This window comes from Octodon degus, unplaced genomic scaffold (genome assembly GCF_000260255.1).
Source record: "Octodon degus isolate 3935 unplaced genomic scaffold, OctDeg1.0 scaffold00115, whole genome shotgun sequence".
NCBI classification, from domain to species: domain Eukaryota; kingdom Metazoa; phylum Chordata; class Mammalia; order Rodentia; family Octodontidae; genus Octodon; species Octodon degus.
In genome coordinates this window covers 6,513,677-6,539,567 of record NW_004524691.1, presented here as the reverse complement: position 1 = coordinate 6,539,567, position 25,891 = coordinate 6,513,677, and the positions used below count along the sequence as shown (strand labels likewise).

The following is a 25,891-nucleotide window of genomic DNA, read 5'->3' as shown; positions in this document are numbered from 1 at the left end:
TAACATACTGCCTGTTTCAAAATGCTGCACACCAGTATCAGAAGCTTTCTTATTGGTGTTGAACACAAGTGAATTAACAAGAAACATAAGTAACATCAACAAATAGATGGAATTAGCAATATCAGCTACTATTTAATAACTTAAACCATGCTACAAGCACTGTGTGCTGTGAAAGTTTTGTCTCATTGAATCCTCATAACCAATCTTCATATTGATCTCAGACCCATTTTACAGACTGAGAAACTGAGACTTATGCCCCTTGCCTAGCACACACATAGTTAAGAGTTAGATAATTCTGAAGTTCAAGGGCTATACTGCCTCCCTTGAAAGGTAGCAATACAATTATAGCAATAGTGAGATTTGTTACAGTCAAAATTTCTTTAAAGCAATTTAAATATTCCTATGACAGCCAATATTGCCTCTCAGAAAAGGAGTAGAGACTGAATCAAGAGGAGAATTTACTTTTGTGAAAGAAATGGTTTGCTTACGTATCTTCAACAGAAAGGAAAAAGAAACAATTATTTTTCAATGACAGCACTGCCTCTGAGAAACCCCAGTTTGCACAATCTTGGGAGAGGATGTCAACTGTTCACAGCCACCAGGCCCTTGTTTGTGTTTCAGACTTGGCTGCTTACAAGATCAGCAACAGGTGACTTTTTCCTGTTCTGTTTTTCTACTTCTACTTGCATCTTGGCCATTGGTTTGGCCATGGCAAGGGCCATCTTGGCTTCAGCTTGCAATTTCTTTTGCCTTGTGAGGAAGTCCATGTCGTCCAAGGATTCTGACTCTTCTTCAGTGGTGTCTCTATCAGAATAGGAAGAACTCTGCTTGCTCTGCAGAGGAAGAAAGAGCAGCCTTAGCTTTCCACACTGGTAAACATCTGATCAGTGTTGGGCAACCGCGTTCCCCGAGACGGCTGTCGGAGAAGGTGGAAGTTCCCTCTATCACCCCATCACTGCTCAAGTGGCTGTACACCGATCTTAAGTTACACAAAAAGGTTTATTTTCAGTAAAAGGAGCGATGTAATTAATAATAGGGAAAATACTAATAACATATTTAACCTAGAGCCAAGGCATCGTGTTCATGCTCCGAGGAGCTAGGAGATCAGAGAACAGTGATGTGACACTGCACTGACTTGGTGGCCACCATCTTTCGTACTTGGTGGTCTTTGGCAGAAAAGGCAACAGACAGAATTCAGAGAGGAAACACATCCAGCAGCAGCAAGCACTCATCACTATTGAGCTGACTTCTATAATACGTGGGAAAGAAATTAACTCATGTCTCTGAGCCCAAACTGATTCTTAGCTATTTTCTTCTTATAATTTTTAAAACATATCGCTTATAGTTTATGAAAGAACTCATTTAATCATCATAAGGCTTATATATTTTTACTGTACTATAGCTTTTGATTTTTCAATTGTTGTCAGCTTTTAGACGTACAGGATTCCAAGAGACTTTTTGGTTTTGATCATTTGGAAAGCTTGCTCTTGATTCACAACATGGAAGAAACTAAATGCCAGGAAGACACACAAATGCTTCCGCCAGTACGAGTCTGGACTCACCATGGGAGACAAGGGAGTGTCCAAGCTGGTTTCAGTCTTACTGTCATCAGCATCGCTGTCCTTGTCACTGCCACTGTCATTGACAAAGCATATCTGCAGGTTCATCCCACTCTGCAATCTAGGTAGAAATCAACAGGACATGAATTCTAGTAGCTGTTTATGGTTTTGGGCCACCGCCAGCAGACAGGGCTGATTCTGCTAACAGAAAGTTATACGCATTATTCACATGGGAGAAATGAGCGACCAGTACTGTTCTCCATTTATGAATGATTTTACCAGAGGAATGCCTACTATGGTGTTAAATTTTTTCTGAACAGTTTCATAAGAAGTGAAAAATAATTTAAGGCCATATGTTAGGACCCAGCGCAATTCCAGATACATATTCTGAGTTGATGAGTTTACAATCCTGTCAATCAGGATGATGGGGTCCTTGGCCAGATAAAGCTTCCTGCTGTCTTCTAGGGCCCCCTCCTAGGGGTCAATCTAAAAAAGCATATTATAGCCATCCCTTGGCCAAAGTTTTCAGAAAAAAGAATTATTTTCCTCTCAATAGTCTAGGGTTGTTTGAAGGAAATCTTTATTTAAGGTAGTTGCCAAAAACCAATTGAAGGAGCTCAGTTTATGTCACTAAGAGAGGAAAAAAACCACAGGCTTGCCCTAGAGAAATGTAAGGAAACCAAAACGCGGTCAGGAGGCGTGCCTTAGAACAGAGCAGGGTTCCAAGGCGGCCTCCTGCACAAAGAGCTGGAGTCAGGCCTCTGGGGAGCTTGTTATATCTGTGATGAATCCTGAAACTCCAGGAGTGAGTGTGTTATGCCTCAGATTCCACTCTGTCCTAACCCTTTTGTGAAGATGAACACACTTCAGTACTATTTGGCAATAGTTTTTATTTAATTAATTAATCACTTTGTTGTCTTGAGACAGGGTCTCACTGTGTAATTTAGTTTGGTCTTGAACTCATTGCATAGCTCAGGCTGGTCTCAAACTCACAGCAATCCTCCTGCCTCAGCCTCCCAAGTGCTGGGATTACAATATGCACCACTATGCCCAGCTCAAGTTTTTAAAGAAGTAATTTTCTTAGCATCTCTAGTAGCCCTAGTCTCTGTGCAAACACAGATTAAACAATAGTAAAGGAGGCTTGTAAGGCAATAAGAGATTCTAGGACACTGATTTTAGGCAGCTACAGGGCAGAGGACACTGGATTTGTTCTGGCATTATTATCTCCATAGGGAGAAATGCAAAGAAAAACTTACCTGATACTTAACATTTGTACTGGATTTTTTGGGGGGTTGGGAGATTCTGACGGTATGGATTCTTTGCTGACACTGTTCAGGTGACTGATTTAAAATGCTTCTTTGAAAATAATCCAGAACCCAGAACCCAAATGAAAACAAAAACAGAGCACTACTGATTTAACACAGGCAACACAACTGTTATGGGTATGTACTGCCACCTACTGTTCAGTTCTATGATTACTCAAGGTCCAGTTTTAAGTCCCCCTTTAAAAAATGCAACAGCCCTCTTCCCCATGGTGTCCAGCATCTTTCTCTCTTTCTTCCACCGGTACAGGTAAGAAGGGCCAGGCCCAGGGCTGCAGGGTGGGTGGAAGGCACCGGACTCTACTGTGATTGGGCTCAATGTGCTCAAAGCCAGTTGGACTTGGGTTTCAAATATTTCTTTCTTTCTCCAGACACGTAGCAAATTTCTATAAACTACAATTTCCTCATCTGTAAAATGGAGTGAATAAATACGTTCTTCTCTGTATGACTAGAAGTATTAAGAGTTCATCCAGAGCTTGGCTTGGGCCAGGGGCTCCTACGTGTCCTTCTGGAAACCCAAACAAAGGTGATTTGATGTTGTGAAGGGGCCTATGAAATCACCTGCCCGGTCCCTCTTGGCTGGCCACAGCAATCTGATTCACAATGACCTCTCTGTCAGAGTGCACTCAAGCTGTCCCAACTATTAGGCAGCTCGGTTCTCTACTGCACTGGAATTCGCCTCTGAATTTTGTTTTATTGGATCAGCCTGCCTACCTCCAGAAATCTAACCCATTCAAGTTTTCCTTTGATCCATATACATTTTCAAATTTCAGTATCTACAGTTGGTCTGAAAAACACAATCAATCTGCTTTTAATAATAACTCTCAAGATCCATGGTTTGGAAAATGATATGAAAGAAAACTTTCACAAGTTAAAATCAACTCCTTTTAAAGACTAGCATAATTACAAACCTAGGATTATGTAGCTCTTTTTTTATTCAATAAAATCTTGTAAAGAAGTATCTTGTCACTGTACATATAGATTAGAAAAATATATAAGATACATAACAAAACAAATGTCCATATGTTTAAAATGTTCAAAGATCTGTGATTTCACTCTGAAAAAAGTCTGGCAGGGCCGGGGAGATGGCTCAGTGGAATATGCGCTTCCCTGGCAAGCGCAAGGGCCTGAGTTCAATCTCCGGTTCCAAAAAAAAGTAAAAGTCTGGCTGGTACTCTATTGTTCTACATGAACTGACAGTTCTAGGAAGGCTCAACCCAGGCCTAAATAGAGTATCCCCGGCCGGGATTGTAACTCGGGAAAGGCAAGCAGAGAGATCTAATAGTTGGCATGAAAGGAAAAAACGCCTCAGGTAGAAATTCAGAAAATCGCCTTAGTACCACATTATCACCGCGGGAAACCGAACAGAGCTTCTTAAGGGCGAGACTTCTAATTCCTTACAGCGGTAATCACTGAGAATGTCACTCCCAGGAAAAGGAAATGGCATGACATTACAGCTAATGGGGCAGGAGGGATTTTAGTCAAGACATCTTAAAATGGGTTCAGGTTTTAAGAAGGATTTGTTTGCCTTTAGCCTTTAAGCAGGTTTTAATAGGAAGGTGGCCCTGGGTGAAACTTAACCATAGTTCCAAGCAGCAGCTTGACTGCAGGGTGTGGGGGACCCCCTGCCGTAGTGAAGGCTGTGCCACGGGGTCAAAACAGATAACCCTGCCCCAGCACCTGTAGTGGCTCTCCAGCCTCGCCTCTAAACAAGAAGCTCGCCAGGCTCCCGGCCCGCGCACCTCAGAGCCTGGGTCCGGCCTCACTCCTAACTAGTTTTGCAAAACTCAGGCTGCAGGCGGTCTAATTTGCCTGGATCTCTCCAGCACATTCTGAAGAGAAAACAAAACAAGAGCTTCATTTTGTTAATTACAGATAAGATTTCAAGGTATTTTATTCAGGGTTACTTGAAGTTTTCCGTGACACTGGCACAGCACACACGAACGCTGGGGAAGTCAGCCTTGCTGCGCGACTTTTTATCTGAAAGGTCCGGGGTCCTGATTACCCGAGAAACTTCTTGTCCTGTATACACCATGCAGGAACGCAGAGCTGCTGACAGGAGCAGCGGAGTCTGGAAAGAAGGCCTCCTAGATGGAGAAGGCCCAGAGCCCCGAGACGTAAAAGCCTGCGTGTATGTTCCAGACACCGCAGCGTGGCAGAAGGGGCTCCCCGCGTGAGAGCACGGACCGGCCAGGAGGGGGCGGCACTTAGGGGAGAGGCTGTTCTGCGCTTGTCTGCCTGGCGCTTACAGAGAGGAAGGCTGTGGCTCAGAAAACGGCTGTGCAGAGCTCCAGCTGCAGTTACCAGGGATATTACTAAAATATGCATGGCGCTGAGAGGTGGCAGAGGGGAGAAGTTCTTAACTACAGAAAGAAACCTCAGAAGCGCAACCAAGTGCACACAATTTGGCATAAAAATAACAGTGCTTTCAAAATACTCACATGAGACTAGTTTACTCTCTGAAGAAAAAAAACCACAATGCAGTGGTCCTAAAGCCTGCTGTTGGCTTTCCAAGGGGCAACAGCTATTGTGAAGCAGGCCTCTCTTTGTCTTTGATCCAGGCTGTGGTAAAGAAGGGCTGGTGTGAGGCCAGCTCAGAAGCCCAGAACTGTTCACTGTATTCTGCTGTTAGAAATGGGAATCTTCAACGCCAGCTTACACCACAAGCATTGATGCCTAAATATTTAAGATTCCCTGGTAATTATTGATCATCTGCTAGTCCACCAGGACTCACAGAATGTCTCCTGAACTGGTGGGTTGAATTTTAGTTTAAGAGTATGCTCACTTACATCTATTCCTTGGGCTACATAATTATACCCAGAGGTCACAGGAAAGATATCCTGAGACATGTCAAGTAACACGCCCCAGTCTTGTGACAGACTGATAAAAACATGGTGCCAGTTCGTCCCCTCCTTACATTTCTGTACTGTGGCTTTGATAGCTTCTCTCAGAGTCTATTTCTCTGTCCCTGGACTGGCTGTGTTACTTCTTGTGACCCTCTGGAAACCGTGCAGTTGACACTGTTCCAGCTCCAAGTCTCTTCCTCAAGAATTCTGTGACAGCCAGGACCCTCAGAAAAAGTCCAGGCAAGGCTGCTGGAGGGGGAGGTGTCACAGCAGAGCTCAGTCCTGCAGTTGTCCCAACAGAAGGCCCAGACACAGGAGAGCTCAGCTAAAAGCAGCAGCAGAGGCACCTCGCTGATCTCTGGTTGACTCAGGCATAGGAGTGAGCCACTGCCTCGTCCTTAGCAGCAGAACCACCCAGCCAACCCATGAGCTCCTGAGCAAAAACAAATCAAAAACAAATGCTTATCCTTGCACCCTTTTGATGTGAGTGGTTTTTTTTATTATGCATCATCACTGTGGGAATAGGTAGATGGCCCAAGGTCATAAAGCAAGAGATTTCAGGCTAAGCATCTGATCTTTGAATCCAGGGACCTATCCCACGTAAGACACTAAACCTCAGATTTGGATTTATAGTATTAGATGCTGCCCGAGCCTGGCAATATAATTTTAAAGGGCATCTACCTCCTGTATTTGCTTATAATCCCGAGACAACTGTCTGGTTTTTCTCAGGAAGCAGAGAGAGGGAGCATCTCATATCCATGGGCGTCGTGTATGCCCTTTTATCTGCCTGAGATCAGTGTGGCTCGTAAGCCACTGGCTCTGCTGGGCCCTTCATACCAACATCCCCAGCTAGTTTGTGGCTCAGTGGTTAAAATTTACTATTTCCACTTAATTTAATGAATCTTTGATGCATTAAAGATTTTTCTACATAATGAATAATCACCCATATTTTTATACTGTATCCTGAAAAGTTTTGTGAAAGTTCAAAGGCAACTAAACTGAAAATACATAAACAGAGATATGGAGCTAATCAAACTCAGGAGCTTGTGCTTGCCAGGCAAGTGCTGTGTCACCAAGCTGCCATCATCAGCCCCAAACTTAAAATACGGACTGCACCCAAGGGTAGGAATAAACACATTTCACTTTTCTAAGAACTTTTCTTTTTTATTTTTTTGGGGGGCAGAACCGGGGATTGAACTCAGGACCTGTGCTTGCCAGACAAGCGCTTATTCTACTGAGCTATCTCCCCAGCCCCCTCAGAATTTTTCATGAAGATAAATGTGGAACAACTGGTGACACACTGTCTGTGCGATGGTATCTACATAGAACATGCTGAGGTGGTCAACACAAGCACTGCGACTCCACAGGGAGCTGTGAAATACTTCTTCCACCCCACAAACTGCTTTTCCCTTCTTTTCTCTATGGACTGCCCTGAGTTGATATTATCATAAGAGTTACAGAAGCTTACCACCATTTAAAAAGATAAGTTTCTACTTCCCAATGTTTACTCTGAAAACACAAGGCTATATCTTTATTTTACTGGGATTGGGTTAACTTCCTTTTGCTAATAGTGTAACACTATAGGAGGATAACTTTTTGGATTTTAAATAAAGAATGCTATGTGTATAACAGTTTCAACTATTACAGGCCCAACAAATATCTCCATCACACAAAAGTACTAAAGTAAATCATTTTTATAACTATGCAAGGGAGAAAAAAGGGTTGTTCAATTCTTCCTTCGTTTAATGATCAGGCAGTCAGAGCTCCCTAAACTCCATGGCACCAGCAGGCAACTGAGGAGGAGCTGCTGTCTCTTTTCACCAGGAAAAACACTCAGTTTGCTTCAGTTCTCAGGACTCTCTACTGATTTTTATCTGGGCTACTTCACTCATTTATAATTTTTGTTGGTCACTAAAGAAAGTGGGTGCATAGTGGCTAAACCAGGAACAAAAACAGGTACCTACTACTTGTATCATAGTAAAAATGTGCAAATAAAAATGTGGAATATTCAGAGCATTGGAAGGGACCAATAGAAAACAGCATGTACCATAGACCTCAAATATGGAACAGAAACTCTTGCTGCCTGCGTATCAGTAGTGTAAGGTGCTAACCAATGAAAGTGAATGAGTAGGGACCTACAGAAGAAAGGGGTTTGATGAATGAATTAAAGCTCATTTCAGGGGGGGTCTGAGTGCAGAATAGGCTGGGAAAGCCACGCCTCTGGCAATTACGTGTCAAAGACTGTGTGCTCCAGAGAGAACTGGCAGGGAGCCCTGCGTCTCCGTATGTCCCGTCATCGCCCTACACCTTATGAACCCATCTGTGGCTTCCTCAGCAGCTGCAGGGCTAGGGACAGCCCTCTCCGGGTTTTCCTCTTCTCATCCAATACGCATCCCCCTCTCCTACTCCCTCTTCTGAGGCTAGTGCTGGCCCTTTCCTCCGGTACATGCTCAGGAGATGACCACAAACCTCTCACAGGCAAAGCAGCTAATCAAGAGGGGACCCTCCTTTCCCGGCTTCTCTTCGGAGTCCCGTCAGCCCCTGTAGCCTAGTCCAAATCTCCAGAGAGCTATAAATACTTGCATGCCTCAGACAGCTGCTGGTTCTCATTTTGCATTGCTGTCCATTTCCTTCACTAATGACCACTTTCATGTAATTGAATTTGGAATTATAGGATCTTAATGTTGGGAAAACGCATTTTCAACAGAAATATTCTCTAGCATGAATGTATATTAGGAATAAAACAGCCATCTCTCCTGGATGCCAAATATGGTCTTTTTTCATTTTAATCAAGGCTAGAACATTTCCAAGCAGTCTATATTCTGAAATAAATAGAGTTACTATTTCTGAGCATCTGTAATGTGCCAGGCACTTTACATATCTTACCCCTAACCCTTGGATACACATGAGGCAAGAACTGTGAGTCTCATTTTACATTTGAGAAAACAAAAAGATCAGAAAGGTTAAATTACACAAGGTCACCATGCTGGTACCTTATTTCAGGAGAGTCTATCTTGAGGGACTGGGACATTTTATGAAGGATACAATAAACTCATGAGGTCAGCCAGATAGCTCAGAGGACTAAAGTGCCTGCTTAGGCAGACAGTGGCCAGGATTTGATCCTGGCGTGCTGTGCTGGCCCTGCCCACGGGGCACGCTGAGAAGGTGAAGGCAATTGAGACTGGGCATGGTGGTGCGTGCTTGTAAACCCAGCTCTTGGGAGGCTGAAAATAGGTGGATCACTATGAGTCCGATCTATATAGTGAGACCCTATAGACCCTGAACTAAATAAAAATAAATAAACTCATGAATAGCAAAGAGAAGATGAAAAAAAGCAAAAATACAAAATTGAAACTAAAAGCTGGAAACAAATGACTAGCAATAAAAGATTAATTATAAGAGGGTGAAATACAGGATGGACTATTACACAACTAATAAAAATATACATAACAGAATAGTTATATCATAGGGATGAATGCTACTGGTGTATTAAATGAAGAATATGCCCCAAAGCAGCTGCTACATTACAATTCCAATTCTGCAAATAAAAACATAGCTATACTATGGGCAGGAACAGGAAACATGGCAGAAACAAGTACAACCCAATATTTTTTTGGGGGAAGAGATTCAGTTGACTTTTTTTTTTTTTTTTTTCTCTTTTGCGTGGGTCTGAGTTGCCAAGTGTGGGCATTCACAAGAAATAAAAAAGGAAAAGAAGAGAAAAGGAAAGCTGATGATTAACTGTGTGCTGGAGAAAAGGTGAGTAGGATTCAGTGGTGACAGCTGGAAGGAGAGGCTACGTGCCTGACTCAGACCACGGCTGTGTGGGACCATGACTCACACATGAGTCAGGCTGAGCCTTTGTTTGTGGCAGGGCACGGAGGGTGGTGGGAGATTGTAGGTGGCAAGAAACACTTCTTCTAAGTCAACAGTTTTGCAGACGGACTCTGACAGAACTTGACACCCATTCCCCATCTCAGTCCTCCCCTCCTTAGAGCTGCGGATCCTAAAGTAATTGCTGTAAGCTTAACTGTTTTTGTTTGGAAAGTCAGTTTGCCTATTGATTCTGCTCAGTCCCAGAGTTTAAATTTCTATCTGCCCTGACTGCTGAGAGACGCTGGTTCCCACCCAGGCCTCTGAGGATGCTCGCGTGGCTGCAGTGAAAGCTCAGGGGTGAGTGCCTATGTGGCTCTGAGGGGCACGATGAGAAGTCTTCTTATGCGTGTGTGCTGGGACTGAGCCCAAGGGCCTCACACACGCTGAGCCTGTGCTCTGTGCTGAGCTATACCCTCAAGCCCTCACTGAGAGGCTCCCTTCAAATCTCTTCTCTTTAACACTGAGGCACTGCTTTTTATCACTTCTTATGTTCAAGCTTTAAAATATCATAGGGCTTGGTTCCATAGTAAATTTTATCTCAAAAACAATACCTTTAACGATTTAATTTGTGACCATTGAATTTTAAGTAATGATTTAAAAACACAATAAACCTACTGAATTGCATTGATTCTTTTTCTTTTTCCAGTATTGAGGCTTGAACTCGGGATCTCTGCACTGAATTATTTCCCTTGCCTCTCTTTATTCTTTGAGACAGAATCTTGCTAATCCACTAAGCTTAGGCAAGACATAACCTTGTGATCTTTCTGTGTTAGCTTCAGAGTCCCGGAATACAGGCGTGCGCTGCCACTTCTGATTTGAACTGCACTGATTCTACAAAGCCTGGTTCTTCACATTTTGTAATCCTTAAAATTGGGATGCCTTTCACAGTCACTGTCCAGTAGCAGCTGGAGACAGTACCATAGTATGTAACCATAACCCGAGAGTGGACCAGGTTACAGTCTCCGAGGAAGAGGTGGGTCTCTGTGGATATCTTCTGATAAGAACATCAAGCCTGTGGAATGGGAGACAGTGGGTTGGAAGGTGACCCACCAAGCCTAACGGCACCAAGGGTGACACTGGGGAAAAGCACAGACACTGACAGCTCTGTCAAGGTGGCTATATGGAGAGCTAGGCTCTGATGTGAAAAGGTTTAGCACTATGCTCACCAAAATATTTACCTTTCCTTTTTTCTTTGCATTCCCAAAAGATACATATGAGAAAGTGTATCTAAGGAAGTCTAAAAAAAACCTTTTATAATAACTAAAACATTCCTAATGCTGAAGGTATGTGCCACTATTTACCTGACAATTATTTTTCTTTTTTTCTTTCTTTTTTTTTTTTTTTGTAGTGGTGTACATAAAATAACTTTTTGTCTGATAACCAGTGGCTACTGAGAGTAAGAAAGAACAGTAACAACACTAATGCAAACTGGGCCTGGTCCAGGTGTCCTTCTGCATACCTCACTTGTCTTCCTCACAGCACCCCCAGCAAGTAGGCACAGTTCCTACCCTATTCTAAAGACAAAGAACCTGAGCCAGTCAAGTCATTAGTAGGAGGTCCTGGGTACCAGTGAGGCTTCCAACCTGGGCCCTCTTGCTCCAAGACCCTGCTCCTAGCCACACACTGCGCTGCCCTCCTAACAAACTGATGTGGAGCAAAGCTCAGGAAGGTGCTGCAAGGTGCACAAGTACCTCAGTGAACAGAGTACAGCAGGAAGACCCTGGGAACAGCAACAGGCTCTGGTGAGAGGAACTGGAAGGCTGAAGAATGGGGGACTAAAGTTGGAAGATGAGCCTTTTAGGTTTCAATGATACTATTCGTTTTTTCAAAAGCCATGCATAAATATTCTATCCATTTAAAAAAGAAAAGTTTACTAATTATGGTCATTGCATTCTTCTTCCCCTTCATAATATGATATAAATAGCAATATGTAAAGGTTTCTGTTGTAAATAGAAACATCTACCATGGTTTTAGTGTGTATGATCATCCGAATGAGAAGAGTATAAGGGGCACGGGAAATTTTGCCAGATTAAATACACATCTGGATGTGGTGGAGCACGACTCTGACTGCAGCACTCTTGGAGCCTGGGGCAGGAGGATCACCAAACATGCCCTTGTCCATTCCATAATGGGCCAGGACGTGACTCAGTATGAAGGCTCTGGTTCAGTCCTCCATCTCTCTCTCTCTCTCTCTCTCTCTCTCTCTCTCTCACACACACACACACACACACCAGTAGACAGAGACAGACAAAAAGGAAAAGAAAGAAAAAGGTTGCATAAGGAGGAGCAGGGTCCACAGGGTGTTTTTAGCAGCAGAAGTCATGTCCATGTGCTGTCAAGGGAGCTGGGTCTTCAAGCGGGCAGTGTACCCACCCTCTGTGTGCAACTCCTGCCCTAAGTGTGTTCACAGCACTGTGATAAAGTCATGACAACTTGTCAAAGATGATGCCCCGATGAAAAATAATTCCTAGAAGCTCTTTTAATTAAACATTCAGCTGTCCACTGGAGCCATTTTTAAATATAAAATGTAGCCCCATGGCCTTTTTTCTCTCTGCCTCTCCCCCTTTTGCAATAGCTCAGGCAATTGAATTCTCACTGGTGATAAAAAAAATTCATAAGACAGGGTACAGCTGGTTATGCCTCTAGCAAGGTGTCAAATTCAGCTTGCACAAAATTAATTGCACCTAATTAAACCAGGGTCATTGGCATTATTGTAAAGTGAGGCTATTTATTAGACAAAGAAAATTTCACAAGTACCAATTTGCTTTTCTTTGAGGTTTATGAAAGAGAAGAATTGCTTACATAATTAAATTTGTTTGCCATTTTAATCTTATTGCTCCTTAAAAGATCCACTTTAAATCTTGCCTTGCGTTTTGAAATTGTGTAACATTTTAGAATACTAGAAGGTAGTCCTTGGAGGACAGCATTAAAAAGGTGCTCTTCCTGCAGCTTACCCAATGACTTTTCAAAAAGTATGAACAAAGAGTTTATAAGCTACAATTCACAATGACATGTATCTGGAGCTACTTATATGGAGGGTTTTTTTTTTATGAATTTAGGGCAGGGTCTACAGGGTCTCACTACGTGGATCAGACTCATAGTGATCCACTTGTTTTCAGCCTCCCAAGAGCTGGGATTACAGGTGCACACCACCACGCCCAGTCTCAATGGCCATTTCCGCCTGCACTGAGGGTGGGGCCAGCACGGCAAGCATGGGATTGAATCCCAGCCATTGTGCTCTACCTAAGCAGGTGCTTTAGTCTGCTGAGCTATCTGGCCAGCCCTATTGGAGAGTTTTCTAAGTAAATTATTACATACATACTTACATACAAGAGATAATATAAAATTTTAAATATATGTTTCATGCTATAAATAGGATGCTTTAGTATGATTCCATTATTGCAAGAAAGATGTAACAGAGAACAAATCTGAAACAGGTTGACCTCTTTCCTCACCCATGCTGGGCAGCTATGAATATTCTGCTTACTTCTTCCAGAAAATTATGCAAAATTATTACTGCTAGAGATAATTCACTTTCCTGAAAAAATGGTGCTGGCCTGACCTCTGATTTTGCCGTGTATTACATATGCAGACTCTCAGGTCCTCTCAGCAAAGCCCCTGTGAATCCTATCTTCAAACTCTCTCCATTCCCTGTTACTGGTCTAAGTGGTAACAGCTCCCTCGGGCTCTCCAGCCCCTGCCTCTGACATTCCTGCCCAGAAATAGAAGGAAGTGGCAGGTGCTTATCATTGTGCTTGCCTTGGCTACTTGCTGAAAGACCTAAAGAATGGAATGAAGTTGGATTTGGGGATGTTGGGATGGTTGAGGGGGAAAAAAAACCCCACAGTAATCATTATTTAAGCCTGCTGCTTGAAATGTTCTCTGGGGAATTTCTATTTTTCATAATACTCATAATGTTGGAGAGAAGGACAGAGCCTAGTCTACATTACATCCCCCCCAATGCATACTTTATAAAGACTGTACTACATTGTATTTATACCTGCATGTTGGCAAATCAAAGTGAGAAAAAGATATAGTCAGAATGTGAAATAGAATGCTGGTGATTTACTTGGCTGATAAAACAAACTGTATAGGAAAGTATTATACTTAGAATAAAAGAAAAAATAATTTTTTAAGAACATGATTAAACCTAGTATTTCTTTGGAATCTTATTTCAAAAATGGGTAATCAACTTTTTATATTTCCTTTTTAAGTTTTTAAAATCTTTTAATTATAATATTTCTTTAAAAATATAGCAAAAATTAGTGTTGCCAGTTTGAGCAAGCTGACTATGCATGGATTAGCACATTTTGAAATTAAAAAAAAAACCTTCCTTTATTTGCTATTTCAGTAGACATCAACTTTTAATTAGTTGAGTTATAAAGTAATATCAAACACTCTTTTACTGTAGTGTTAGGCATGAAATGTCTTTTGGGGGTTACTGTAACCATGGCTTTCATGTAACGCTTTACCACTCTGAAAAAGTGCTCTAGGAGGCAGTATCACCTAGAATTTAAACTTGCAGGCACAGCTTAAATACCAGGCTTGCCAGCCCCTCAGGCCCCTCCAATATCTTATATCTTGAGTATGAAGGTAAGTTTTCCAGATAAATGACATTCTTTAAAAAGCACAAACAGGGTGCCGGGGAGATGGCTCAGTGGAATTAGCGCTTCCCTGGCAAGCGCAAGGGCCTGAGTTCAATCCCCGGTTCCACAAAAATAAATAAATAAATAAATAAAAATAAAAAGCACAAACAGAACTCCATTAGTTTGCCAATGACTCCACTTACTTCAGTAGGCAGGCCCTGCCTTAAAAAATAAGCGCAACATATCAAAATCTATGACTTGGTTGATTAAGCCCCCACCTTTGCTTAAGATTGAATACTGAGCTCTTTAAAGTAGTTAATTGATATAAGGCTACTGGCTCAATTATTTAGCTAACTCAATACACATGCTCTGGAGCATTCTGGAGAGCCATACCAGATAACTCAAGGTGGTGATACCTTCTAAATAGATTCAAAGCTCAATACTTATTAGGGGACTGTAACTCTTTAGAAAAAAGGTTCTAGCAGGGGTAAGACTACTGGTTACACATGGGCAACTGAACTTTCCTAAAGGTTTTCCTCCTACATTATTACTGATGAGAAGGATGACAGTCAACCTTCGCAAATCTGCAGTTTACAAAGATAAAGTGATATTTCTTAGAAACATTTAGTCTCATTAACTACTGTTCTGAGGGGGATCCAAAAAGTCATCATGTTCTCATAGAGGATGAGCTCATCACAGAACACGGAGATGAAAACATCTGAAAGAACAGGATAAAAATAGTTTTCCTTATGGCAAGTCAGTAAGTGTGGCTTGTTAAGAGCTACTGTGAAATACATGTGTTTAGTTATCGCATCTCCAAAGGGGTAAATGACTCAGTGACTTTCAAGCTTTTCTCTGCTGGAAATTTTAGGTGGGCTTTGAGGACTTGCAGAGGAGGGCTGGAGAGAGGCACAAAGGGCAGGTGTGGGAAGGGACAGTGAGGAGAAGGCTGGGAGAGACATCCTCCGTGCAACGATATTCCAGGGATTCCAGTCCTTCTCCTTACGCTCCTGAACTGGAGGACTATTTGGTGTTACATATGGGGTTTCTGCATGGGATTTTATTTGAGAGGATATTTCAGCTTTAAGAATAGACACTGACAGTGTTCCTGAGACTTAGCTATGGCATACTGAAGGCAGGAATTCACTCCTGTGAAATCCCGCTATAATAATATTACAGGAAGAAAGACATGGATTGAAAAAAAAAAAAAAGGAATGAAAGCAGCAAACAAGAGAGTTTGAAAAATGAAATGCAGACACCCGAGAGATATCTGACTTAATGACCTGAGTCTGTAGGTGCCACAGGAGCAGATGGAGAGGGAGCCCGGAGTTTGCACTCTGCAGTGCACTGGAGGCCAGGAATGGAGCCGGGCTGGACACTAGAAAGGCCACCTATGCTGGCTGTCTGCCCTTCCCAAGCATGGCCTGGCAGAATCAGGAACTTTACTGCTTAATCAGAGGGTCTCTGGACTGCAGGTCCACACAGGCGCAGCTGAGGTGGCAAAGATGTGCTTTACTAAAATCTAGAAAATACAGTGCAATTCAACATGCTAAACTTTTAATCATTCCCATGATAAGGTCTTAAAATACTGATAGGCTTCTAACCCTTCAATGTGATCCAGTAGAAAATGTCAAGAAAATATTTGCTCATGTAATGGGATAATTTGAAATTTATATGGAAGGGGCTCATGATATAGCTCAGCAGAATAAGCACCCACTTAGGCAAGTGCAGGGACCGGGGTTCGATCCCCAGTACCATGTACCATGCTGGTCACTGAGACAGGGCATGATGGTGCATGCCTGTAATCTCAGCAGTGGGGAGGCTGAAAATAGGAGAGTCACTAAGTCTGAGCTGCATAGTGAGACCCTGTACCAAACACATTAAATAAATAAAATTTATATGGAAGAATAAAAGAAGAAGATTACATTTTCTCATTTCATTGAAAGCATTAATTTCCTTCCTTTTCTTTTCTTTTTTTTTAATGTCAGATGGGTAATGTGCCGACATTGTAACAAGGTTTGTGGGAGGCACACTTCATGCAGAGGGCATGAACACCCTATCATCACGCTCATGAACCAAAGGTATTTTTCTTTCTTTTCTGAAGAAAAAGTGTAAGGAAAAAAGACTTCTCTGTCCAGATAACAGGATTTATTTTAAAACTATAGCAAATTAAGACTATAGTTTTGGTACAGGGATAGAAATAGTAATAAACCATACAGCATGCACTACTATCAGTGTACAGCATTTACAGGAGTAGTCTATCATACTAGTGAGTAAAGAAAGAGGTTGTCCTGGAAATATAATGGAGGAAAGGTCATTAATAAAGAAAGAGAAGAAATTAGATTTCTATATTATATGAAGAAACCAACTACTGATTGATAATAGGCTTTCAAAAGACCAATACTTTTAGTTCCTGTTAGTAAATCTCATAAATGTTTATTAGATCTTCAGATACAGGAAGATTTCTTATATAAGATATAGACAATACTGACTAGAAAAGAAAGATTTGATAAAGTTCACTATATTTTAAAATGAAAGATTTTTTTTTTTTTAATGCATGTGGTTGTTACAGGGTCTCACTACGTAGCTCAGACTCATAGTGGATCTTCCTGTTTTCAGCCTTCCCAGAGCTGGGGTTACAGGTATGTGCTCTCACACCCGGACTCTGAGGCCGGCACTGGCATGGCATGTGGTACCAGGGGTTGAACCGGTGTGGCTCACCTAAGCTTGCTTAAGCAGGCACTTTAGTCCACTGAGCTGTTTTGTCAGCCCACCAAAAACAAAGGTTTTATAAAGTTAAATGTATTAAAATCAAGAACTTATGGTTATAAACCACACACTAATAAATGGCAGACAAGTTACTACCTGAGAAAAGATATCTACAATACGTATACTACACTAGCACTGTGTCTAAAGGACTTTGATAAAACAGTAGGAAAAGCACCGAGGGCAACAGAAATGTGGTCATGAAATCAAAAAAACAGAAGACAGCAGAAAATACATAGAGCTAGCAAACACAATTAAATACCACGTTATACTTATTCAATGAACAAAAATGTTAAAAGAAATTGGCAAAATCAAGTTCAAGAACGGCTCTGGACCCCCAGACCTCTGAAGTATTGCTGCTGGGACTGTAACTTGCTGCAATGATGTTGGAAAACAGCTGCCATTGTCTACGAAGCCTTAGCATTCATGCATTTTTCTAGTAAATTCACACATGTACACTTCAAGGAGAAATGCTTGCGTATGTACAGCAAGAGACATGTATAAGAATGTTCAGCAGCTTCACTGTTTATGGGAGAAAAATCTTCAAAACAACACAATGTCCACTTGCAAAAAGTGGCTAACCTGTAGTATATTTACTTAGTGAAATATAATGTAGCAGTCAAAACCAAAAAAGGAAGCAATTTTAATTCATGAGAAAAAAATATAATTTCTTAAGTAAGCAGTCTTTTTTACAGAAAATACTGGTATGGGAATAATGTATGTTCTTAGTAATGCAAACAGTAATTATCTGAGCCTAAATCGTGATGTAATTATAAATGGGGAATGGGAGCTGGAATATAGAGATGTTTGAGGGAGAGCTGTGAAAAAAAAAACCCAGATAAATTCTAATTTTCTATGTTTGACAGTCAATAGATGGTTATTTAAAGTAAAAACTAAGAAGATAAACATTTTATTTAGAGATACATATGTAAATAGCAGAAGAGACAGCCAAAGAAAAGTTGCTACTTCTGAAGAGACAAAGGGGCATACACACACACACACACACACCCCACACTCACAAGCTGGACTGCTACCCTTTTCCTGAAAACAATGGTCAGTGTACTTTCACCACTTTCAGTGCCTGGATTTATTTATTTTTTTAAATGGATTTGGTACAGGGTCTCACTACACAACTTGGACTCCTAGTGATCCTCCTGTCTCAGCCTCCCCAGCACTGAGATTGTAGCAGGAGTGCACCACCACACCCGGTCTTTGCAGCCAGCTCAGTGTGTCTGTGTGTGAGGCTGGTGTGGCATGTGACATTGGGGATTGAACACTGGTCCCCGCACTTGCCAAGCAGATGTTTAATCTACTGAGTTATCTTGCTGGCCCTTCTTCTGTCACCCTTTTTCCAGAAGTGCAGCTTGTACCTATAAGGGGTGAATGAACCTTCACACTGAGTTACATCCTCAGCCCTTTTCTGAAACAGGATCTCACTAAGTTGTTAACTTGCCAAGTTGCCCAGGCTGGGGCTGAATTTACAATCCTCCTGTTTCAGTCACTGAGGGTGCTGGCTTACAGGTATGGGCCACTATGCCTAGCCTGAACCTTCACTTTAACAAAATCTCTACGTGCTTCATAAGCATGTCAATGCTTGAGAATCCCTGGTCTGTTTTCTAAGTAAAATTATAATCTAAATAGGTTTTATTAAGAATTTTAAATTATGCAAGTTACCAATAATATTCTGAAAGAAATTATGCTAAGTGGGTGATGTCCTGAAGTAAATTAAGACGAAGAAAATCTCCCTGGAGGACAAGCTGAATAGAGTAACAAACAGCGAGCAAAGTGGAAACTGTGTTTCTCGGTTACTGGCAGTCATTGCAACTAAAGATATCGGGGTGACTCTGGGTGCTCTGGGACTGCTTAATGGGAAACCTGGGGGTCCGCCACATGTCAAAAGCACCAGTCAGTTCGTTTGAGAAGTGTGGCTTGAGTCCACTATCAGTCTGCAAAATCAGTATGGTGGCTAAAGAGAAATGAAATAGGAAGACTTGACCTGAAGCAGCTGGGCAGTGAGCCACGACCAACAACTAATAAACCAGCAGGTGAAGGACAGTCTACAGCTCAGATAAGGGTGGTAGCGCAGTGGAGAAATAACCACTCAAGGAATTAGAGGGTATTTTGTTAGATATATAGCCAGGTGACAAAATCCACTTAGGTACATAGCAGAAAATGAACTCAAAAGAACACTCACCGAGAAGAAAGACTTGGCTTCCCACTTTTGCTACAGCTCGTATAAATTCCTGGGCCATCATCAAAGAAGCTTCCAAGTGCCAACTTCTGTCTGATAGACTCTCTCTCATTTTTCTGTGCCTAAAATTTCAAGGAAATAAAAAAAAAATGCTGATAAGTGGGCAGATAGACCACAACCATAGGCAGCCTAACTTGCTAGGTTTCTTAAAATTGTAACATTAGATGAAAAACAAATAGATGGGCTGCAGCCCATGAGTGTTTGAATTATTAAAAGCTGAAATTCAACCAGTCTCTTTTGGCTCTAATTTCAATTTTCAGAGATCTCTAGTTTAGGTATCAATTGTCCTAGGCCAGGACAGTCAGAACCTGCCTGTACCAACTTACAGTTCTGGGACTATTGTTTCTGTTCAGGAGTTATTCTCATCTCGCCAGGGTTAAAATGTGAGAAGATCTAAGGGTAAAGTCTGGAATAGCTGGAAAATTCAAATTGGGCCCATCTGTTTATATTTTGAAGACAAGTTAGGTTAGCATGCAGAGGGAAAAGATTTGGTAAATTACAGCACTGTGACCATTTGGATGTGCTTATCATACTTGACTTTCCATAAAATCCCAAGAAGAACGCACCTTGCTGAACTTTTAAACCCTTTAAACAACAGGTGAGAGGATCAGAAATGAGTCTCTTAAAAAATAAAATGACTACTACTGTCCTACTACTGCTATTACCACCACCACTGGTACTACTGCTACCAAAACAATAAGTCAAGTACAAAGAGTTAGAAATCCTGGAGCGCCAGGTACATAGCTCAGTAGAATAAGCGCCGGCCTGGCAAGCGCAGGGTCCTGAGTTCAATCCCCGGTACGAGTACCACTTTATGTTCTGAGCGGGGAGTGAAAGACTAGACTGAACAAATTATACAACCCAGATCACGTACATGGCTGCGTGTGGCTAGAAAGGTGTGACAGTGCCTGCATGCCCCCGCAGTGGGCTCCGGAGCCAGCTGTGGCATCGCAGTGTCAGATGAAATATGTAGCCTGCTGAAAAGGCGGCCTGAACAACGGCTTGGCTGTATCCCCCCGTGAAAGACAGTATGCAGAAGGCCACAGCTGCCTGGTTTCATACGGTCGTTAGTCCTCATATGTGGCTGTTAGAATTTAGATCTAATAATTAAAATTAAAAACGGAGTTCCTTAGTCAATCTGGCCTCATGAGGTCACAAGTCACAGGAGGCTAGTGGGCAGCACAGAAGAAAACGTGGTCAGTATGGTACAGCTGGGCCAGTGCTTCCTAGGTGTCAGTTCAATAGGCTGCTTCAGAATGTTCTGCAGCACTCTTAAAAGACTCATTTCCTAAAGATATTTAAATGTTTCAGTAGTTTTGAGAATTTCTAGTTCAATAAAAGCAGACATTTCCTCTTTTCTTTTTTAATGTTTTTTAATCCTTGAGTACTACAAGCATTCAAATATTCAACTGTCACACTTCCTGGTATAACTGCCTGTGCAGGCAGCTTCCATCTGGCACGTACCAAAGGGCCTACGTAGCACCAGGAGCCCGTGTGTGGGTATCTTATAGCCACAGAGTGGTAGGCTGCTTTTATAGACTTCTTACAGATGTGATGCTGTTTCTTTTTCTAGATTAACACAGTACTGAGGTAAAAAATAAATAAATAAATAAATAAATAAATAAATAAATCATGAAATTGTTAAGGGAAGCGGGCATGCCTTTCATTTCTATGACTACTTACAACAGCACTGCTAGGAGATTTAATTAAAGCAAACCATCCTTTCATGCAAAGTTGGTACTTGCGGTAGTCCAGCCCAAGCAGAGACATGTTGCTCGACATCTTTAAGTCAATTTATTTTAATGTCAGTGAACCTGCTTCTCAATCCATGTAATAGGGAAAAAAAAAGTTCTCATCCATGTCCCTTAAGTAGTTGGAAAACTGAACTCCAAACATAAAATTAGTAGATAACATGAGAGGTAATGATTCATGTTAACCTTAGCCTGGGCTTGAAAGGGGCTCTGTCTAAAAAAGACACCTACCCCGGCAGTGCTGGTCAGTGTACCTGGGATCCTGTGACTGCCTTTCTGATTCCTTATCCGCCAGGGCTACAGATAATAGGGAAACCCCAAACAGGTTTTTATTTACACTAATCACAATTATCCTCAAACATTTCATCAACAATTTAAAGAATTCTGTTAGACAAACGCTTTCTCACATCTCTGGATCCCACCAAACTAATCAAGAAAAGCATAAAAATTGTAAATCTCACCTATAATCCTACCATGTAGAGATCACTGCTAACGCTTTAGATTTCCTCTTAATTTCTCATCTTACCTATGGATTTTTTTCACTTTCTAAAGATAACACCATATTCTAATACATTTTGCCATTTTCTCATATCACTTTATAATTTTTAAAATAACAATGGCCTATCATTCTATCGTATGGGGTTCTCTTCTATCCTTAGCCATTTGTGTTAAATTAAAAATAAGGGAGTTGGCACCTTTACACAAATCCCTGCCCACGTGTCCACTGACTTCCTCGGGATAAGTTTCTGAAGTGCAGCTGCCAGATCACTGTGTGTGAACGTTTGCTGAGGCTCGCGACACATGCTGTCACACTGCTCTGGAGAAAAGCTGTTCCCATTCACAGGCCCACCAGCCACATAGGGAGCTGCTTTCACCACGTTCTGGCTGCCAAAGAGCACTTACATTTACGACTTACTGTTGTTTTAAATTTGATAGGACAGAGTGGTATGCTCTTTATTTCAATTTCTTTATTGCTGACAGTAAATATTTAAGTGGTTTTAGCTATTGTACTTTCTTTTCTATGAATTTGTTATCCCTTGTTTTGCTTATTTTTCTATAGAGGCCTGGGAGTTTAAACATTTTTATATTAAGGGTACTTATCCTTTTGAGTTTTATCTGTCCTGTGGTTATGTCAATGGCTTATTTCTTCTGTCATGTCTCGGAAGGCTTCTGTGCTTGGAAGACTTTCCTCAGCTCAAAGATAAAGAGTTTTCATTTGATGTTGGAGGATTAAGTGAGAGAATGTATGTAAATTACTGAGCAGTTCATGTACCTGTTCTTGGTGATGTTAACAGCATGGTAAATGCTGGCATTAAGAATAATCCTATAATAATATCTGCTTTAAAAATGAAGACTCAGAGGATGCAGAAAGGAGTCCTACAGTTAGGTAGCGGAGGTAAGGTTCAAACTCATACTATCTTGTTTCAAATTTTCTGTGATCCTCCACATTAAAAGTAAGGTGTGCAGACTATTAAGAATGGTGGACACCATGTTGGAGATAAAATGTAAGACTGAAGAAATATGGATCTACTTCTTCCCTAAGATAGATGTGATGCTTCTTCAGAAAAGGACAAAGCACTTGATTGCAAAGGATAAATAGTATAGACTAAGAGTAACCACAAATATTTATATACAAATATCTCCTTACCAAAGAAACTCCACTCCTGCTATTTAATCTTTCCTTGAAATAATGTACTTCCTAATGTTTCAATTTAATTATGATCCAGTTGAGTAAAATATAGGTTTTCCTCTTAGAATTCAATAACTGAAAACGACTTTCCTTTCAGTTGCTTGAGTATGTGTGTGTGTGTGTGTGTGTGTGTGTGTGTGTGTGCAGTTTCAAAATTCTTTTTTGCTCTTTAAGAAATTCAATGTGCAGGGTAATTAAGTTTTTTGACCCTGAAAGCCCAGAGATGCTTTACAGCAAGTGCAACTAGGTGAGGAAGAACACAGGCAAAGGCAGAAGCATAGCCCAAGCAACACAGAGCGTATTTCTGCAAGACGCACATCTACTCCTAAACAGCCTTGGGAAATGCTTTCATAAAATAAAATAAAATATCTAAAATTGATATCACTAGCAGAAAGCAACAGAACAACTGGGAGTAGTGGTGAATCTGGAGACAGAAAAGCTATTCAAGATGAAGAGAGTAAAACTTGTGCTTAGAAACTAACCCTTATTCACCTGCAGGCACCTGTCCTGCCCATCATCTGTTGGTGAATTCCCTGTTGCCACTTCCTGTGTTTAAGTGGATGAAGTTCACAATGCCGTCTGAGGGCACCACACAAACAGGATCTCAACACTGAATACTTCTAGGTGCTGAACATCAAAGTCCTGCTTTTTCGGCAGTGCTGCAGGTCCACTGCAATCCCCAAAACTGATAACGAAGGGGCATATAGTAAAAGAAATAAGCAAAATGTTGTGCTTGGGCAGATAATGTCTAGCTCCAAATTTGGTCCCCAAGTCCTTTTCCATAACATTTTCAGAATGCAGTGTGTGCCCAGCCTTGACATACCAGTACAGTTCCTGCATTTTCTTTTTAGGTCGACTTCATGCTTTGGCCCATGTCTTTGCTGGCAGCATTTGGTGCTCCAGTGCCTCTGAAGCAAGGGTCACCTCCTTTAACATTGCCAATACTCATGCAAATTTACAAGTGGAGGATTTTGCCTTCTCTCTGTTTCTACAATTAATTTAAAATAGTGTGTTTTTGTGAGTCCAACATCTGTGGGTCCTCTGGAGTTCTTGGGAACACACTTGGGGAAACAACATCTGTATCTAAACCTAAATGTCATCTAGTGTTCAAGATACAACCACACGTGCTTCTGTCCGACTCCTGTGCAGATGTGGAAACCACACAGCTGGAAAGGGCCTGCTGCATGAAGGGAAGGAGTTCCTTAACCTCTCCTAAGGATGGAAATATGTGAAGAAGCTTGGCTCAGACAATCAGTACCCCAGTCGAAGAAAATAGCACAGATGTACTGTGGGAGTAAGAGCAGATGTACTATTTAGAGAGGGATAGTCTTGGGTTGGACAGCATTCCACTGTGGAAAAGGGGAGTGGGAGAAAGGACAATGTCGCCGCCCAATTTCCTGTCTTTCATCTTTTTCTTGCCTTGAGCTTCCTCTTCTCCCCAGCTTTATTTTCTAGTCCACCAATTCAATTGCTAAATGATTTTAAAATCACTGAATGCACTTCACTTACAATGCTGTCTTAGTATTCAATTCACTGGAAACCTTTTCACATACCATTTCTAGGATCCCTTTTACTGTACTGCTAAGTTGTTACTCATGCAGTGCTTTATAGACTTAAATTTATAGGAATCAGCTGATTGTGTTGTCAGGACAGGTTATGTCTCAGGGGCAAGGCCTGGCGATGCATTTTTAATCAGCCCAGGAATTGTCAGGGACAAAAGGTGTCATAGGAGGTCCTCACAAGACAGAAATCTCATGGGTCCTGAGACCTCCTTCTCCATCTCCTATATAGACCTTAGGAATTGCTTGTTAAAAAAGGTAAATACAGTGGGCCCTCCATACCTGCAGGTTCCATATCTCCAGATTCAACCAAGAGGGTTGAGAGTACTAAGAAAAAATTGCAGGGCCAGCCTAATAGCTCAGCAGACTAAAGTGCCTGCTTAGGCAGAGCACAGCAGCAGGGGTTTGATCCCTGGCATGCCTTTTGGCCTTGGCCCCACCCCTGGGGTACAATGAGACAGCAATTGAGACTGGGTTTGGTGGTGTATGCCTGTAATCCCAGTGCTTGGGAGGCTGAAAACAGGAGGATCACTATGAGTCTGATCTACATAGTGAGACTCTGTAGACTGTCCTAAATACAGAAAAACAAAAACAAAAACAAAAAAAAGAAACAATGCATCTGCACTGAACATGGAGACTCTTTCCTTATCTGTATTCCACACAATATAACAACTACAAACACAGCAATCACATTGTATGAAGTATTACAAGTAATCTGGAAACGATTTAAAGTATACCAGAGGACAGGTGTAATTTCTATGCAAATGCCACACCACTTTATGCAAGCGACTTGAACCTTCATAGATTTTGATATCTGAAGGGTATCCTGGAACTAGTGCCCTATGGATACCACAGTAAGATTTTACTTCCTGCTAATAGTCGGTGAAAAGGAAAACAGTGTGCATGGAGGAAAAGCTTCCTAAGGGCTGTGGGCTACATTGTCCCAGACGCTGAGGAACACACTGCCTTCCCACACTGCTGAAGGGAACTTGGGAAGCGAAGGGTTGTTAGGATGCCAGTCAGTGACATACACAGACACGCACATGTGCCTCCTGTCATAGATTTCTTTAAGCCAGTAGTTCTCAAACTTGACTGTGCAGGACAACTGCCTAGAACGCTTATAAAAACTGTTTCAGAAGGTCTGAGCTGGGGCTGAGAATGGCCACTTTTAACAATCCCCTCTGCTGACTCAAGCCCAGAGCTGGGTCCTCTTTCTCCGAGACACATCTGTTTTGTATGACACAGCCGGCTCTGGAGCCAGGTGGACTTCATTTGTGGCAGTCTGGCCTCAGTCACGGCCCTGTGAGCAGGTCTGTTTTGAAGCAATTAATGATCCCTTGCCTCAGTGCAATCTATTGCCTAGTGATACCCAGTACCATCACCATTAGCAGCATCCACCAGGGAATGAGCTGGGGTTCTGGAGCTCCGCTGGGAAGAGCGTTCTTCCGTTAGGAAAATGATCATTCTTGTTTCTTTTCTCTGCTTGGGAGACAGCTTTCCTCTAACCATAGTAGGCGGCACTCCAGTGTGGAGGAGCCTGAAGCTCTTAAACATTGTGAACCACAAGTACAGAGCCTATTTTTCATTAAACAAATTTATTAATTTTCTTTCAAATACAAAGCCAAGGACCCAGTCCTAGCCCAGGTCCGGTGAGTGTGCGGAGAGTTTCCTGCTACCCTGCGCCG

The 25,891-nt window shown here is 41.8% G+C and overlaps 1 protein-coding gene and 1 non-coding gene across 7 annotated transcripts in view; both read right to left on the bottom strand.

Annotated features, from left to right (window-relative positions):
• Nucleotides 1-25,891, bottom strand: part of LOC101575222 (IQCJ-SCHIP1 readthrough transcript protein) — an 890,224-nt gene that overhangs the window by 8,936 nt on the left and 855,397 nt on the right. For all 6 annotated transcript variants that reach the window (XM_012516600.1, XM_023699695.1, XM_023699694.1 and 3 more), the window contains 3 exons: nt 19,150-19,268; nt 1,563-1,680; nt 636-833 (listed from right to left, as the gene is read on the bottom strand). In XM_012516600.1, coding sequence (XP_012372054.1) covers nt 636-833; nt 1,563-1,680; nt 19,150-19,268 — 435 coding nt within the window. The remainder of the gene's footprint in view (nt 1-635; nt 834-1,562; nt 1,681-19,149; nt 19,269-25,891) is intronic.
• LOC111812181 lies at nt 16,172-16,274 on the bottom strand. The gene has a single exon (XR_002817752.1). It is a non-coding gene; the product is annotated as a small nucleolar RNA U13 (small nucleolar RNA).